Genomic DNA, 19,318 nt, shown 5'->3' on the forward strand with positions numbered 1-19,318 from the left:
CTAAGCTGACAGCTCTTCATAAAACTCACCATCTGTGGGAACTCATCTACACCCACCATGATTATCACCCCTATCGCTTATGCGTCATTACTTTAACAGATCGTAACAAGATTTGGATTTGAAGTTAATAAAAATGTGAAGAATCTGACTCAGACTGCTCCTGCCAGTACAATAATTGTAATTCACAAATCATGTGATTGTTGCATAATCATATGATGATTAAATTGTGGCTTTTTGCGGCATTGGTTGTTTTCCCTTCATCAGTCGGCTTTGACTGGTGAAATGCTGCTGCAGAAACATGAACAGAGAACACAGGAAAGTCCTGGGGAGGAAAAAACTCAGTAAGAGGAAGAAAAGGAAAATTCAAGACAGTGATGTAAGCTGAAGACGAAAGCGGAGAACAAGGAATGTTTATTTATTTCAATACTTTTCTTTTATTGTGCTGTGAAAAGGAGCGCAGTGCTGTGCCTACACTTGCAGTGGCAGCACGTCATCCTGGTCTCATGTTTCAACTTGCCAAGGATCAAAACCAAACTGCATACAGTGGCTTTACATTTTTAGAAAAAGAACTGTAACGCTTTATTATTTAGCGATCCAGGTTAATCTGACGTCATTAAGTTTCAAGTGGTTTGTTTGAATGAAAAAGCTTAACCTACTCCTAAACCTTTACTCTTATTTTTATGCTGAAAGATCCACTTTCACCACTCCTCCACTAAACCAAACAAATCATAAATATTACTCTTCTAAAAGCTCTCATATAAATGTTTTTGCACATTTTTCCAACATTTGCAGAGGGCATCGGTTCTTATTAGGAGGATTTCTCTGTCTGTTGGTCATTTTGCAGCAAAGCTCCATAAAGAACAAAAACGTCTCACCGAAAAACAAATTAACTCATCAGTGAATTGTAATTTTTGACAATTCCAGTTTCTGATGTTCATTATAGGATATTCATAATGATAAATTCCACCGGATAATAAGATGATGCCGTTCAGTTTAGTCAGTAGCATGTCAGTAGGAATTGGAGGTTACAACACCTGAAAGTAATGTTGAAACATCATTTTGGTTCAATGCATTTATCACATATCTTGTATAGACTGCAATAGTGATTTATGGTACCAATGTAATAATTTGTGAAATCTTAATCTCCTGTCATACCTCATCTGTTTCCAAGTTTCTGTTGCTACAGATGCAGTCAAGTAAAAAACAGAAAACAATATTCATCTTGCCAAGTTACACAATATTTGTAGCAACTTGTTATAGAGAAACCTGTGTCCTTTCTTACAGTAATTAACTCGTTTTCAAATGTTATTTATTACCTGACAGCATGAGAAATTAATCTTCCTGCATTACACGGAACTGATGGTCACAATTTTCAGATCATTTTGAGAAGTTACAGGAACTTTCCATCTAGTTCAAACATGCATGGAAAATATTTGAATGAATGTCTGAAAGCCATTCATCTCACTGATAAAATAAGCAGAATCAGAAATCTATTTATCATCAAATCACATTAAGCAAAGCAAACACAACCTGTGTGCAAGATAAACATTTAGCAGAGACCTACAGAGAAAGTGTTGATGTTGGAAAACTGTTCCGTGTTTATGTATGAGAGTCTTGCTTGTAAGATGTCTGACAGCTGAATATTCTTGGGTTAAAGTTACGTTTATTGTTTTGTTGCAACAGGTTTGTCACCAACAGAAAGAATGAGAAGCTTAAGATCTCCGGTCAGGTCTCCCATACCAAAGCTGGGCAGCCCGATCCCCAGCCCCATGCCTGGTCTGCAGAAGCTCCCCCAGTGCTCACGCTGCTGTAACGGCATCGTGTAAGTACTTTAAGTTCAATACACAAAGACATTGTAATACTTTTTCCAACTCAACAGAAAAAATGTGTAATGAATTGCATGGTTTAGGTATAAGCATATGACTGCTGAAATGCTTAAACTGCATCTGGAAATCGTCTATCTTCTGCCTGTTTTGTCACGTCGCCTACAGTCGTAAAGTTTTAAGACCCACACCATGCTAGGTGAGTCGAGGTTTTACTCTGGCTGGAATCAGAGAGGTTAACTCGCACCATTTGACCTGCACCAACCAGCCATTATTTCTCAGAAAGCTTATTTTAATGATTAATCAAAGACACACTCCACACCCAGCGTCACATAGCTGCATGGTTAGACGTAGGTACACATATGCACACAGTCTGTTTGCCAAAGTTCCCACCAGCACCGGTAACCCGCATAAAAGCTGCCACAGGTAGGCAGTGATGTCATGCGCTTTACACTGACAGGAACACATTGGGGGGCTTGCAGGCAGGAACAGCCTGTTATGACTTCTGAGCATTTTACAGCGTTTTGGAGCATGTATAGAGCTTTGTGACGAGAGGTTTTACAGTCAAGCATGACTGGTTTCATTGTGGTTAAAAAAGAAGCAGGATTTTGTTTTAATGATCTCTGTGCTGCAGTCCAGAACTAAAACATTAAGCTGCTGTCACAGTCTGTCTCATTTTGGCATTTCTCTATGCATGTTTAATGCTCATCTAAAAGTAAGGGGATTATTTTGTGAAAAATTAGGTCTTGTCGTTTTTATAAAGTATATGTGCTGCATGTGATTTGGCCACGTTCTGCATGTTGCCGTGTGCTTTGACAGCACCATGTGTTTTAATTCTGCTTCCTGCCTAGTGATTGCCTCACCGTCTTCTCTGTCTAAACATTTATGGTCTGTGAGGATGAATCTCAATATATTACACTACCATGGCAACGTATTAAACTTACTACTGCACTTTTTCCTGCTACTGATGTTTTTATTGATAGACTTGGATAGAGCAATCAGTGAACGGCTTTATTCTTTAGCAATGGTTTATTGTTACAGTGGATGATAATTAGGCCCGAGCAGCTAAGCGCTGCGAAGGCCTATTGTTTTAATGACTTTAAAGTCTGCATTCTGTCACATGACTGAGTGGGTCATCCCACAGTCTCTGTATTAATGTCATTTTATGGTCTTGGTCTTATGAAAATCCAAATTCTCTGAAAAACTAACAGGATTTGCATTAGTTTTAGGCCGTAACAAATTTTACAGAAAAACCCTAAAAACATAACAGAAGCATACAGGATTTTCCCTTTTTAACTGAATTACTGAAACTTGGTGGTATTCTAATATATCGATATGTACTTGTGCATATCGGTAAATGTGTAGTAGTTAAATTAATCAGAAAATTGGCTGGACGGCAAACATGTTGCAGATCTGTCAAGCATCTGGCATGTTGGAGTGAAGGAATCTTCATTAGTGCAGATAGAGTGTCTGCAGAAGTTGGCATGAGAGTTACTAACATTAATATTGAGACAGGATTTTTCAATTTATCCTTAACATCTGAAGTGGAGAAAGTCAGTTATTTTTTACTTAGAACTATGTGAGTTCTAAGTAACAGAACTTGTTTTTAAAGTTCTGACTCTTAAAAAGAAAACTCTGTTTTTGTGTGGTACCACAGACCTCTGTAATATCTCGGTCAGTAAATAATGTGACTAGAGTTTTATTCAGAGCAGCACATAAACTATTTGGGCAGCCAGTTTTCTCGTTAATAGTTTGCCACAAGAATCTGTTTTGCTACATTCCATTTGAGCCGTAAAGTTGGATTTCCTGTTGCATCTCTTATAAACAAAGTTTCATTAGAGATTAAATGCATAAAAGTCACAGAAACCCATGTTAATGAGCTTCTTTGCCTAATAAGAGTTGGTCCTTTATTGAATACAACAATTAGCAAATCCATCTGTTTTTAGCTTGCAGCTGGAGCCTGATGAAGTTGGCTTTAATTTAATCACTGTGATCCCAGCTGTGACTTTCAAGGCAAATGGAGCCAGTTTCCAGGCGTGACAGCTCTGGTCCTTCTGCCTATAAACACACTCATAATGTGTCCTTTGATACGTGATAACATGTGGGACACATATATTCAAATAAGCAAAGGGCTATAAGTGGCTGTAAAAGAAGATAATGTCTGATTTTCATAGATATTGTTTAAATAAACAACTGTGTCACTGGACGGTTCATCATAACTCATTACCTGTTAAAGTGTTAATGTGATGATGTCATCTCCCTGAAGCAACTCAAGCTTTTTGAAAACTTTTTTGTTTGCATATGAATTGCACCACTCCACAATTATGACTGCATTTAAAAAAGGAAAACTGTAATATTCTGAAATTAAAAATAAAAGATGTAGATGTGGCACAATGAGGCTCAAGGTGAGTAAAGTCTGAAATGAATTTATATTGTGCTTACGTAATTATCAAAGCATCAGCACACACCCATAGACACTGAGGCTCTCAGAAGGTACACACACACCCTTGGGAATAAAAACAACTATGATAAATCATTTTGAAACTGTTTCCATGTATGACATCACATTTAAATCCTGTGCAATTCAACCGAAAAACAAACACATCTGTCTAAAAAAACCTGGTTGCATAAGAGTGCACACCTTTAAATGAATGCTTTGTCAAACATCTTGTGATTTATTTTAACGTTCAGTCTTGTTCGGTAAAATTCTGTCAGCATTTTTCACTCTGAGTAATTAGATGAGCCCCAGATTCTCTTGTTGGATCCAAAACATCATTTTCCCTCTTATGAAGTTAGAATTATGTGTATTTCTGTGCATGTTTGGACTCAGTGATGCTGCAAATGAAATCTCTCTTTATCTTCAGCTTTCTAGCAGAGGCTTAAAGGTTTTGGGTCAAAACTGACTGATATCCAAAGCTTACATCCGACTCTAGCAAAAGTAATATCAAAGCATGATGCTGCCACCGCCATGTTTGGCAATTTCCAAAATCATTTTTGTTTCATTATACCATAAAGATACTTTGTCAAGATTTTGTACCCTTTTCCTGACTGGTACTGTTTTACAGTTGAATTTGACATGTCTTTACAAAGTGGAGTGTTTGAAAAAGATTGAAAATGTGGAAGATTCAGAAAAATCCAACTAATAAAGATGAACTTTATTTCAGGTTATTCAGACGGCAGGTGTGACATTTACCAGACTGATGAGTCGCATGCTTCTAGTTCATGGTGCGAACATTTAGCACCCAGATCATTGCACCTTCTTCTTTTTTCTTTAATTTTTTATATCAAGAGATTGTTTTCAGTTCAGTGGTGCAAAATAAACACCTCACCTTATTCTGAAAAGGTTTTAAAACTATCAGTTCTAATTATTTCACAAAAACCTGGTGAAATTCAGCAGATCAAATGTGAACATTTGATCAGGATTTATCTTCAGATACTAAACACTGACAGACTTTCATGCTGTAATTAAGTGAGTTAGCATGAGCTATGTATGTTTGATGAAAGGAAAAGCATCTCGGCCACTATGGTTATATTTCTCGAAAGAAGAGAAAATGCTCTAACCATTTTTTTATTTTTGCGCAGTGGCACAATCGTAAAGGCCCGGGACAAACTCTACCACCCAGACTGCTTCATGTGTGACGACTGCGGCATCAACCTGAAGCAGAGAGGCTACTTCTTTATCGAGGACAGTCTGTACTGCGAGACCCACGCCAAGGCCCGCGTCCAGCCGCCTGAGGGCTACGACGTGGTCGCCGTGTATCCTAACTCCAAGGTGGAGCTGGTCTAAGAGGACGAGACTGGCTTCATCTGTAGCAGAAACGGGGAAACCAAAATCTAGTGGAGTGAGGAGCTGAGCGTCGTCACCAGCTGTGATCAGGCTCTGTCGCGTAGGACTGCTGATCTTGGATCAGTTTCGCCTCCCTTGGTGGGGGGGAGTGGTGTGAAATTTCCATGATCCCAGATCAGTGCTCTCACTGACAGGTTTGATTAATGCTGTGTATATTGAGCAGATTGAAATTTGTAAGTTGAAGCCTGGAACTGAAGAATCTCCAAAAACCATTAATTTGGAAACTCCATTATTCATCATTCATTGAATCGTGTTTTAACCTAATCCAAGAAAACAAAATCACCTGCACTCATATACAAAGAACTGTGTTCACATGCTTCCAGATCACAGATAATAGTCTAATATTTAATGTCATTTATAAAACTCACAATGCACATTTAAAAGATGAGACAAAAACTAAAACTGATTTCAAGAAGTACATCCGTTTTCTGCTTATAACAATTTTCACTTTGCAGATCCATGTGGTCTGCAGTGATCTGTGGCTTACGTTTCGGTTAAGGGGTTAAAGCATCATTTTAACAGTACTACAGCTAAATATTGTTCTTGTTCTGTTTCTAACTTACTGGCAGTTCACTTTTCACTTTTTAATGCTGCAAATATGACATTTTTCCTCCTATTAGTAAACTTTACCACAGCATCTCACGGTGTGTCAGAAACGTCGATCAGAAACTCAGAGCTCAGATTCAGAGGAAAGTACTTTGTAGAAAATGCCTCTGTATGCAGAGTGAACTGTTACTCTGCACGTATTTTCACATTAAGATAAGATATTTTTATACAGCTTTACATCCACATGTCCATCAACTTTATGGTCACTTTGCAGTGGATTTGTTTGTTTTGGGGGTCAGGAGAAGAACAGGATCAATAAGGTTAAATACTTTTATACCGAATTGATCAAAGGTATACATGCAATATCAAATATGTACATACATCCCTCCTAGTATTTGGCTAGATATCTCTTAAGTTGTACTTTAACTACATGTTTTATTGCTATAATCAAACTTCTGGCAAAAATCCTATTGGATGTTAAACCTGATTGAAAAACGTTGGTTCCTAACCCTGAACCGTCTGCGTAGCGTAGACCAGAGAAACGTTTCAGTTTCATTTGAAAACCAGTTTTGATTAGAGATTCAGATTATTGTCCAGTTGGAACCTAAATGGTTTTTAATTTTTCTAACAGTTGTCCTTCCACCGCTGTGCCGATCACATTGAACCCTGTCTTCTTATCTTATCGGTGTTTGTCTTTGCCTGATCATAAAACTTTTCTCCAGAAGATATTTGGCCTTTAATGTGAGATTATGTAACTGCAGCAAAAGAGAAATTTATTTTAAAGCTTTCTAAGTTATTTAGTTATTAAATAACTTGTTAAAGTACAACTTATAATGATACTTCCAGTGACTTTAAAATGTGTCATAAAAATGTCAATAAATCTGAGCTTAAAACAAATGAACTCTTTGTCCTGAAGCTTGGAATCCGGCCATTTGGAGCAGAGTACAGATCTTTTTCTGAGGATGTTTTCTTACTTTTGCACCTGACTGGGAGAGGAATTTCAGCTATTGCTCTGAAGCATTCCTGCTCACATAAACAAGACTCCCTGGGTGTTTTTAAAGCCTCCTCAGGCTGAAACCAGAACCCCCTTCTTCTCCTGACAGTTTTAAATATGACTTTATGCATCTGAGACTAGAGGCAACACAATGGAAACGGTTTCAAATAAAATTAAAAACTAGTAAACTTGGACTTTACAACATGTGGGAGTAAAACCTGCTGCTTCGGGTTTTCTTGGTGCCAAACCGTCTTATTGGGAGAGAAAAAAAGAGAGAAATTGAGGATATGGATGTCTGTGCATCCATTTGTACCCTTGTTATTAAGAATCCATGAGTCCGCTTAGAGCTAAGGTCATGAAGCCAATAACATTTATTTCTCCATTTCCTCTGAGGAGACAGGAAAGTGTCAGGAGGGAGAAGACTGGAGATGATATGTAACTTCCTTTCCTGGAATAATAAACGGCGTCAATTTGTGACCATCAGTCTTATTATGAATAGTGAAGTGAACTGGAGGAGAACGATATTAATCTTAATTTTAGGAAAATGTCTAACAGTTATTTTTTTAATCTGAAAGAAGAGTGAATTTTGCAGTAGTTCCTCCTTTTTTAGCTTCTTTGCTCGTAATTTGTTTAAATTATGTGAAAACCTTTAACACCACATGCTGTCTTTGATCTTGTACATATTTTGTTTCATTGGGATTGGTTTAGTATAACATCTCACTTATAGACCATTTGCATTTCATGTATCTTTAAACAATTTCTTTGAAAAAAGTTTGTATTTTTTCCTCTGTTGTTTAACTTATTGTACTGCCAACACATTTTTCCTGTTTGTGTTTTTTTGTATTCATTGTCATTTACTGTTCTTTCTTGGTTTAAATAAAATGAAAACTATAATTGCCTGATGTGATTTCATTCTGGATCTCTACAGTTTTTTCCACCACAAAGATTTCTCCAAAGAGGATCCCTTCAGTTTATCAGTTTCACACAACATCTCTTTCCTTTGTGTACTTTTCCGGGTAAAGATCACTGGGCTGCAAAATTGCTGCACAGAGGCCATGAATATGGTTATAAAAATATAGCGGTCTTGTTTTTGAATAGTTACTTTTTGTTTTTAAAGAGAAATTCTAAGTGAGTGTGGTAAACTGGTTTTTAGCTGTGGAGATTCGGGAAAAGTCGTTTTTAATCACGTTTTAGATCCTATTGATGGATGCAGGTGTAGAAAATAAAAAAAACAAGTCATCAAGCTTAGAAACTAGAAAAACAAAATGGATGTCAAAAGCAGAATCCATGATTGGCCTGACAATTATAATACATATAGTTTCACTTAAAATCACCTTCACTTATGGGCTCAATCCCCTTCAGCTGAAACATAAATGCTTTCAGAAAATCAATACTTCAATATAGTAGAAGGCTTTAAATGAAACCATTATGAATATAGAATTTGAAAAACATTGTAATATGAGCACATTTCTTAAATCTTAAGATCATGTAAGTTGTTCTTAAATCCATGGAAACTCAACATTATGTATGGCTGGTTGGCTCAGCTGGTCAGAGAGTGGTGCCAGGAACGCTCAGGTCAACATTGGAAAATACAAAATTGCTGAAAAATAAACTATTACGCATGTTTATTTTTTTAATATGAGTGCTTTTGTCAAGATCATCAAAGTTGTTCTTAAATCGATGGAAACCCAGGGTTAGGCACAGATTATCATCACCTCCCTTGGTTCTCTTTGCTTTCTGGTGCCAACATCCTGAAAAGTTTTGAATTTATGTGTTGCCGTTTGGAAGATTGTCCATTTTCTCAGGTGTTAAAATGTTTGAGCCAGCACACGCAGGCCTGATTAAAATGCTCAAACATGTAGTGTTCCTGCTAAAGCACAGCTCCTTCCAAAAGTAATAACACTTGAATAGTTTCACATGTTTTAAGCACTAAGATGAATGTATTTCATTGAGATTTTATGTTACAAATCAACAAAACGTTGTGCTCAATTGTTAAATGTAATTTATATAATAGGTGTAAGTTTTTATATTACTTGAAAAACGTGCACTCAGTCCTGCTGAGTCAATATTTTTTAAAACCACCTAAGAGGTTTTTTTCCATCTTCTTTTATGAAAAATGTCCTTGTTTCAGTAAGATCGGTGGATAACGTCTGTGATATTTAACTCTTGCTACATGTTCTTCCTAATGAGATTTAGGTCTGGACATTAACTGGGCCCCTTGGTCAAATATAAACGCCTTGGTTTGAACCGGTTTATTGTCACTGGTTGTATGTTTAGGATCACAGAGCAGCTGGAATGTCGAGTCATTTGCAGGTATTCCTCCAGGACTGCTTTGTGTCTAGCTTTAATGATTTTCAGAGCTCCACCTTTTCTTTTACAAAGGTGGAGGTGGGTACACCACATCTCACATAAGTCTTTTTCTTTTTGAACAAGTAATCTACATTATCATTTTTAGAAAAGAAAAGCTTTCTTTTCTAACAAATGATAAAGAAACAGCATCCTCTGTTTAACATGGTGGAGGAACAGTGATGCTGTTACCTGTTTTTTGCAGGTAACAGAATTTCTTGGGATGATCCGATGTCTGGTTTGTTAAGAAAAAAATTATTTGAAACACCATGTTTAATTTTATCATCAATCCTTCAGCATTAAACAACAAATTAACGCCACAAAAACACCTGGGAAGTGCTACTTTTTCATTTCCCAGTGACAAATAGAAGAAAAGGAAAATGTTACTTCTGGAATGCTGTAATTTACGTCCAGATGTCCAGAACAGTGGGAATCCTTAAACATTTCTTTGTTTTTGTCTTTCTTGTGTAACCTGCAGAAGGTTGAGGTACCGACCAGAGTACAACTCTCTGACTCCCACATTTTCACAAACTGATGTTGTGTCGGACCTTTGGCACAGAAATAGACCCGATAGATTCTCTGATATCTATAAACTTTGAGTCCAGTTTGAAGATAAACTCTTGAGGTTTTTAAGAGACGAGTCTTTCCTCTGCAAGATGTAACATCACTCATTCACCACTCGTGAAGTTTTTGTCAGTTGGGGTCAAATTCAAATTTAATCATCTTGAATGTTTTTCAACATTCTCAAAATGTTTTTTTTACTTATATATTGCATATCATCATTTGCTCCTGAAATTTCTGTTTGTTCATTCTCCATGCACAGAGCCTAGTTTTCATTTCAGGTTTGAAGCTCCATTTGGTCCCAATTTGCTGCCATGACTGATTTATGAAGTCCGGGTCAAAACGTTTGCACGTGCAGCTTTCTGACCCATCTCAGATATAAATGTAGTCTACAAACAAAAAGTCATAAAAGCAGAAAAACTGAATTCATAAGTTTCTTATCAGACTAAAATTATCCAGACCTTTGTCATGTTTAGATTTACAAATTTTATGTTGAAGTGATTTGAATTATTTTTGTGACATATTCATACAAGCCATTAGATCTTGTTGAACTGATGAGGTTCTAATCGTCATAATTCATGTTGTTTACCGGTGTGTTGGATAACAGATGGTTCTGTTTGTGTGTTTGTCTCAAACTGGGATTTGGCCAATACTGATCAGCCTGTTTATCTGTAATAAATAATAAAATATTAAATGCTGACTCTTTTGATCAAAGAGTTGACACACAGCAATGTGTCAAAAGAAAAAAACCTATCTTACAAATAACCCTCATGGGAGAGGATTCTGGAACTTTTCCATGTTTCCATGCAGATGCAGAAAGAGTGTTTGGAGGCTAAAATTGGGCTTTTAAGTAATAAACAGTCTGGATTGTTCTGGCATGAAAGAGAGGATGAATATATGGAAAACCAGCATCCTCTGTTTAACATGGTGGAGGAACAGTGATGCTGTGGGCCAAAAACGTTGCAATGAGAAATCAATGGGTCATTCTGTATGATGACAGAATGCACACCAACTCAGGAGGGATTCATCAGGCGTAAAATCAATCTACTTTCATGACCGCCTCTGCTTTTAGAAACATTCAGGGCAATAAAAAGAGAGTGTGAAGAAGAAATTGTCAAATATTTCTTTGCTCCACTTCTGTAAAATCCTAAGTGGCATCCTACTAAAATGCAAAACTGCGAATACTTGTGGAAATAGTCATAGATTTGTAAAGAAAAAGCTGAACATTTGAGTCGTTTACAGGTAGTTTGTAAGATAATCCTTTTGGTAGATTACCAGGCCTTCACTTTGTCTCCATGGAGTCGTACATACGTCTCTATGGCTCCTGTCAGCCACTTTCACGGTCCAGTTGGCCCTTTGAAGGGATAACGCTCAGACTGAACTCGTGTGATTCTACACTCTCAACCAGCAGGCCTTAAATTATCTGCAGCCCAACACTTATGGTGGCAGACTCTGCAGGGCACTCGGTGTCCCTGCCCTGGTGACTCATGGCTGCAATGGCAGGATCAACTAAACAACATTTGACACTTTAATGTTGTGGCTGATGAATTTACTGTTTTGTGCTGCAGTAAAAATGAATTTCTCAACCAAATGAGATTTTCTTTCACTCTAAAGCAGACTTCAACCATGCAGCAGTTTAACGTCATTCATGACAAGTTAATCCTGACTGGGTTGTATTTCTTGTTCCTGAAGAACTTTCAAGTCTTACCTAAAAGAGCTTTTCCATTTCTGATCATAAATTTGGAGAGTCATTTACAAGTTATTATTTGGACAGAAAACGACTGAGAATCCATTCTGTGGACATCATCGTTGTTTCATGCTGCATGACTAAATCTATCAGAGTGCTTACAGTGCAACTGTGACAGAATTATTTCCCAATGTTCCCATCTGACCCCGCTTCGAACTGAATTCATTTATGCTCAACTATCAGCCTGAAAAAGAAACAAAAATGGCAACTCTATAAAAATGACGTGTTTGGAAAGCGTCCTGACAACTTGTCTTTTAGGTTTATTTAACAGATTTTGCACTACTGAAAATTCACAAACATTGGACGAGATCTCTAAAACAAATCTGGGAGAAGATTCATTTGGTTTTGGAGACTGTGTTTGTTCATTAGGCAGTGAGGATATATATTTATCTTTGACGGAAATCTGTGGAGGTTTTCCATTTACCTTAAAGTATATAAATATCCAGAGTGACCCGCTTCAGGTCAGCAGACTGACCGGACTAAATTATCTGCTGGAATTCAAACATATGCAACACATCTCTGCTCTCTCAAGTCTGTTTAAACAAAAGGAGAAAGAATGTGAAAACCAAACAGATGGCTCATGTCGTAGCACTCTGAGCAAAGACCGGCTCAGGATGTCAGGAGTTAACATGGAAATTCATTTTCTCTCATTTCTGTTAACAGTGACTTTGGTTGACCTATTTTATTCATACCAGGTTTGATAAATAATCAAAATAAATAATTATTTCTTCATGTTGTTATTGTTTGACTGAAGTGATTTTTCTTTTGTCTGAGTTTAGCTCCAGAGTGACCAAAAGACAAATTCAATCCAGAATGTTTGAGGAATTACAAGGCTTAGAAGAAACACATTCTAATTCTGTTTTTATTTTGTTTTCCTTTCTTTTTGCTGCTTTGACAATTTTCTTAAATCTGACAGACTAAGAAGTCTTTGAATATGAAAGCCGGTCATAGCCTTGGATCAGTTTCAGTAATGTAGTGGGATGACCAGAGTTATAAAAACACAACAGGAAGTGACAGATTTTTAACTAACTGAAACTTTTTGTCTTTATGAGCAACTCTTCAGCGGAGTCGGCTAAAGTTTTCACCTCTGTTCTGAAAGTTGGTTCACAGAGTTTGATCTGCTGTTTTCTTCCTGCATAGTTAACCTCTTGTCTTGTCCTGCCACACAGCCGTATGATCACACCTGAATCAGTTTAGTCATTATCATCCTCTATGTCTATATATAGTCCAGTTGGCCACTCTTCTGATGCTGTTTTTATTCCCGTCTTGCTGACCCGTTGTGGTTTTAAGCATGTTTTATGGTTCTTTTCCCATCATTTTGTGGTCGTTACCTGTTTATTCTGCCAGTGCAGCACTTTCATTTACTGTTTTCCAGCAGATAGCCTGAATTCCTGCTTTACAAACAAACAGCCAAAGCCTAAAAGATGGATAAAAGGCTCAATAAATTTTAAAAAATTAGGTCCGTCTGGTGTGCTCAGGACTGGATCCAAGAGGATTTGGCTGAATGGGCCGGAGCCAGCTTTGGGTTTCCTACCCACACAAGGTTTTATGGATGGAAATTACCAGGGATTTATACATACCAGATGAAAGTAGGTTTTTTTCTTGCTTTTTCAGAAGTTTCTCAATGAACAATGATTTTTAAAAGAATATTACCCCGTATGAAAACATAAATGCAGAATTACAGTAACTCTGCCAGTTCTGGATCTGGGGTCTCTGTAATACACCAAAATTAATATAAAAGGTGCAAAGCTGATATCTAGCATACATGGGGTCAAAGTTAAACTATTTTTAAATGGTTGCCTATTAAAGGTTTAAGAAAACATTTTCAGCCAACATTTTAAAGTTTACACACGATGCTTACAGCACTTGTGTTTAAGTCCACTGTGATGGATTTCAGTGTAAAACTCTAGAGAAGAGCTGGACCTGGGAGGATCCAGGTGAAAATGTTTGATGGTGCAGCCAAACCAGAGCGGTTTGTGACAATCATCCACAATTCTCAGGACGCTTCAGCTTACATTGAATTGAGGTGAAACCAAACTAAAAGATTATTGAAACGTGAAATCAGGATGGCAAGGCTCCAACACATTTTCATCATTTCAGTGCATTAAGTGCATCATTAAAGCTTGATAGTATCTTGCCTGAACACAGTCATTTTGTACAGCTTGCTGGGAATGTACAGTCAATTAATCTTTAAATTGCCATTACAGCACAGGCTAATGCACAACTTGATGTTTGATTAATGTGAAGCAGTGGTTATTATTCTAAACTTCAGACTTTGTTTCCTTGTTTAAATCAAGCATGAGGTTGAGCTTCTCTGGAGAACAAAGAGTCAAACCCCCCGAGGCTCGTCGTTCTGCTTTGGTTTGTGCTTGAATGTGAATATTTCACTAAATGGAGAAGTGAGGATCACTCCCACAGTTTACAGCTATCAATCTGCATGTAAATTTGGGGATTTTATAATTGCAGTTGTTTTAAGATGACATAATGTTGAATGAACTCAGACTTGTGGGAAATAGACTGCATGAAGCCACAGAGCTACATCATTTCACATGAGCTCATTTTCATATTTAGTCTTATGACTTAAATTTACAACTTTCAGTCTGATTTATGTGCATTCAAGAGTCTATATTTTCTGTTGGTTTTCCAATTCAGCAAATCAAATCTAGACTTGCAGCTGGGAAACTCCGCTAACCTACTTGGAGCAAAACATGAGACTCACAAAACCACAGGCCAGATTGTGTCACACATAAAAAAGTGGAACAAATCATTGTTATATTTAAGCCTCTTTTCACATTTCATTATTGTATTAAAGGTTTTGTTTGTTTCCAAAGTTATCACAGGTTCTTCATGGCTGTGCTGCGAACACTGAGGTGTGATAGAAGGAGCCCCAAGGAATCAGTATGAGATCTTCAGCCAAGACTTTCAGATTTACATCCATTAGTAGAAGTTTAAGATAATGTTATGTTTCACATGTGTAATCATGAAAAATATCTCTGGGGCCTGGCAGCAGTTCATAAAGGGTCTTTGTTGGCAATCTTGTCAAAACCTGTTTAGGCAAAATCACTTAATTTACAACAAGAATCAAAGCATGAAAAAAGTAAAGGATGGTTTAAAGATGTAATGGTAGTAACTGCAAAAGTGACAGAAATGCTAACAGGCTCAGCACCGATCGACCAAATCACAACGTTAAACACTTTACCAGATGTGGATAAACTCCAGGACAGGAAAGGTGTCTGCCTTCAGGCCACTGATTTACTCTTCCCCAGCTGTTTTCTGAAGCTCAACACTTCCACAGTGAGAGCAGCGATTCACTGTTGTGATGTCAAACCATCAAGGTCCTTGATGTTGAAAGGGAGAGCCTATTGCAGCAGAGGGAACAACTGACCATCCTGCTCTCATGTAAAAGCTAAAATCTCATCACAGCATGGCAGCGCTCTCTCGTTGCTATGATCATGCTGTCCTGTCACTGACTGCAGGAAAATACGCCACACTCAACCCTCATGGCATCTCTTCCAGACGAGAAAAAACAGATACACCTCCAAGTTGTTTAAGGAAAGACAGAAAGCCGAGTTCTCAGTTTGAAATACAAAATGTACTTATTACTGTCAGTAACCTCTGGTGTTGCATTCTGATTATGAGTAGGAAGAGAAAGAGAGGAAAAGCCGTCAGAAGGTCATAAAACTTATTCTGATTTTATTTTCAGTAGTTACATGTTGACATAAAATACATCAGGTTTTAGATTATTTGAAAAATGATTTTAGATTCATGAAGATGATTTTATTGCTAAATTAGATATTGAGACATATTATATAAAACAAGTTTTAAAATCATCACATTGTTTTGAATTGACAAAGTATCTCGAATCAAACCGTTTGCATAAAGACATAATACTGCAAAAGCTAAAAGTGTCCAGAAATGAGCGACTGCATTCAGAACATTTTTATAGAGGCCTGTTAAAGTCCAGCCTTCAAAGTCTTACAGGTTTTCACTTTTGGTCAGGAGTAAATTCTGGCAGTAAATGTTGATGAATAAAGCAGGATCTGCAGCCCAGATGACTCAGTTCATTCTCCTGCTGATTGATGGCCTGAAAAATAAGAACAGAAACTTTAACTGTGGTCTTGTCTCTCCTTTTCAAGTCAAACTCAGTTGAACAGATGATTTATTTGCATTCTAAAACTTCCAATTTCCAGTTGAAAGATGAAGTCTTTGGAAATATTAGAACTAAGTTAAAATGCAGTGCATTAAAGCAGAGTAGTGATTAGTGTGTAGATGGTACAGATATGAATCATTCCTCTAAAAGTCCTTTTGTGGTCATGTTTACCCAAACTGTCGTCCTCTCACATGGACATCCATTAACTTCTCTTGTTTTTAGGTGATTCTGTTTTTAGCTATATTTTATCTGCTATAGTTTGTTCATGGCTGGGTGAAACTGCTGAGTGGTGTAGAACTGAAAGTAAGTTTTTTATTATTGTACATTAAGAAGAACAGTAAAATAAAGAAAAAAAAAATCACGTTTATACCCAGAGTTTTTGATCAGGGTTTTGCCTTTTCTGTGTATTTCCCCTTTTCTTTCCCCTTCAGCTGCAGCCTGTTAGCAATCAGCCACCTGCTTCTTGTTTACTAATCACCTCCCAAGCAAACAGCTTTCAGTTCACTGGGCTCATTTCCAGATCAACGCCGGTTCTTTGCTGACTATCAGTCATTTTATCAGTGCTCACTGGGCTCCTCTTGTGTTATTTGCCCTTTTCATGTTTCTGAGTTTAAACACTTTTGCCTGTAATGAAAAAAATCTAAATTATGAGACTGACCTACTACTTTCTGGACTTGGATTCAAATTGAAAAATCTTTTAAGAAGATAATGGAGCTCAATAAAAAGTGATTTCAAATGTCTGAGGTTTTAATTTTCTAACACCTTTGCCTTTACTAAAAACCAAAAATAATGCTTTAATTCTGGAGAATTGCTGTAACGTTCTATTTGTCTTTTCCACAAACAATGACAAAATCTGACATTTTGTTGCAGCCAAGAACATCTGATCAGAAAAGCAAACTGAAGCTCGTAATGGCCAGTGAAATACTTCAGATACAAGCTTTCCACAGTCAAACCAGGCATTATGTTCTCCTCTACGCAGTAATGTTAGCCTGCTGGAGTTAGAATGACAGTATCTGGGAGGGTTTGTGCTTTGGAAACTTCATATAGGAGCAAAGATTTTAAAGATCAGCATCATTCCACACGTTACTTCAGTTAATGTTAAATACATCCATTTTTATTCAACATCAGTGTAAACTACAGTGAGGCAGTAAAGCAAAATGTAACATCAGCTGCCCCACATGAAGAAGCCAGCTCACATTTATGTCTTTGTACTTGTTTCCCTATTTATTATTTCATATTCGTAACTGTTTTTAGTTTTGCTTTTCGACAATGTGATGTAACTTCTTCTCTTTTCAGTTTGTCAGTATAACAGCAGTCATAACACATACTGACCCAGGCTGCAACATACTGGTCAGGATTTATTTTAGCTTGAATTGCCAGGAAAATATAAGGCATTTAAGTATTAATTTCTTTTATCTGTTGTGTATTTTATTTTATTTTTTTAGCTTTTTTCATTGGTAAATTTTGCTGAAACTTTATCAAAAGAAGTCAGTATACCTGAGTTGCTTAGTAACAATAGTATTTCTCATAGTGTGCTAACCTACGTTTGTCTCCTAGAAATGTTTAGCTGTAGCTTCACTGCACAGAAACATCCTGAAACATTTATATACCATCATGAGCTGAACTAACTACGTCACGCTGAACACCGGGCTCACTGACCTCAAACGCTCTTTAATCTTATTTCCAGCTGCTGTCGATTAAACAGCTTCTGTGCTGCAAAGGGAAACGGGAGGAAGACTGGGAGGGGCTGGCCTGTTTTAATTGGTAGAAACATTTCCGGTTAGGAAGATGGATGGCAGAAGGAAGCTCTCTGCCTCAGCCTTGGCTCATGAAGAGCTCATTGTTGCAGGATGTGCAGAATGAAGCTGGGGGATCTGGTGATCGTACCACAGATTGACCTCTGATGTCATAAATGTGGAAAGAGATGGTCAGTTGGTAGGGTGTGTTATAATATCGCCATAAAGACAAAAAGGCAAGGAAGGACACAAGATAAAAACGACATTTTTGAAATATTGACGTGGAAGGAAGGTTAACTGGTACATCACCTTTTGTTCTCAGCGCCTATAAGGAAATATTGCAATCCCTCATGAAAGAACATTATGTTGGCAAAGTAAAAAAGATTTATTATTTTTCTAACATATAACAGATTAAAAGTGGGAAAAGTTATTATAAAATGTGGAATTTTAAGTTGTGCATGTTTCCACTTTAGAGGTCGTACTAGCATATTGTGGGTTGGTTACTTTTTCAAGACAAAAATAAAATTACAAAAAGTCCTGTTTTAATCTGCAGAATAGTGAAAAAGAGAAGTCATATTCATTATTGAACAACAAATCAACAAATGTATAGTTTATTTCAGTAACATTTTTTTAAACATGGTCTGATTTTATTATAGGTTTCACAGGAAACGCCTTCTGTGTGAATATTGACCTTAAAGTAAATTTGATTATTTAAAAACTCATGAACTGAAGAGCTTTTAAAACCTGCTTTAATGTTCACTTGAATGTGTTTAATTTCAGCTGTTCAGTCAGAACATTTTACTTCAAACTGTGTTCACTCTTCATGAACTCAGCTTAACAAAAATATACTAAGAAATATTATGACATTTAAACAGGACAATTAAATCAGTTCTCTTTACACTAGTCTTGCTTTCAGTACTGAGATTAGGAATGTTTTGATGCTGTTAGAAGAGCTTATGCCACACAAACACAAGATGTTGTTTAAACTTCAGTTGTTATAGGAGACAAAAAACTGAAACACTCATTTTTAAATGTCAAGTATTTTCAGTGGTTCCCACAGGAGGGCAGGCTGGTGTCATGCATTTTTCAGGTCATTTTATATTAACTGTTTTACCTCCAGTTGTTAAAAATGCTCAACATATCAAACATGACTTAAATTTGACTTTGTAATTTGATGTCTTGAAATTGAGCCTCTGTTTCTTTAAGAAGCTCCTCCTCTTTAAGACACTGATCATCATATAAGGCTCAAAAATGTGTTTTAATACTTATAATTAGCATTAACTTTAAATCTTTAAATCTGTAAAGCATGATTTCCAAATTAATTGGATCCATTTGGCATTACATTACAATGCGCCATGTGCTATAGACTGTTTTATAATAATGGCCTATTCCATTCTGTCACCATATTTGCTGAATGTGTGGATTTGTTTTAAAGCGGGACTCTGCTCCACTCTCTCACCTGGACTTCTTCCACTTCTAAACAGTAAAAGTCCAAATGTCAAAGCAGGATAAAAGCTGCAGCTGTGGTAGAAGCAGACTGTTAGACAAAAGTAAATGGAGTCATTCTC

General features: G+C 36.9%; 1 protein-coding gene across 1 annotated transcript in view; it reads left to right on the top strand.

Moving 5' to 3' along the window:
• The window catches only part of pdlim4 (PDZ and LIM domain 4), a 47,042-nt gene extending 38,938 nt beyond the window's left edge, over window positions 1-8,104 (top strand). The window contains exons 6-7 of the mRNA XM_015013080.2: window positions 1,684-1,822; window positions 5,406-8,104. Coding sequence (XP_014868566.2) covers window positions 1,684-1,822; window positions 5,406-5,610 — 344 coding nt within the window. The 3' untranslated portion in view covers window positions 5,611-8,104. The remainder of the gene's footprint in view (window positions 1-1,683; window positions 1,823-5,405) is intronic.
• Window positions 8,105-19,318: the final 11,214 nt, after the last annotated feature.

Source organism: Poecilia mexicana, unplaced genomic scaffold, assembly GCF_051168715.1.
Source record: "Poecilia mexicana isolate PSO_F unplaced genomic scaffold, ASM5116871v1 scaffold_14, whole genome shotgun sequence".
NCBI classification, from domain to species: domain Eukaryota; kingdom Metazoa; phylum Chordata; class Actinopteri; order Cyprinodontiformes; family Poeciliidae; genus Poecilia; species Poecilia mexicana.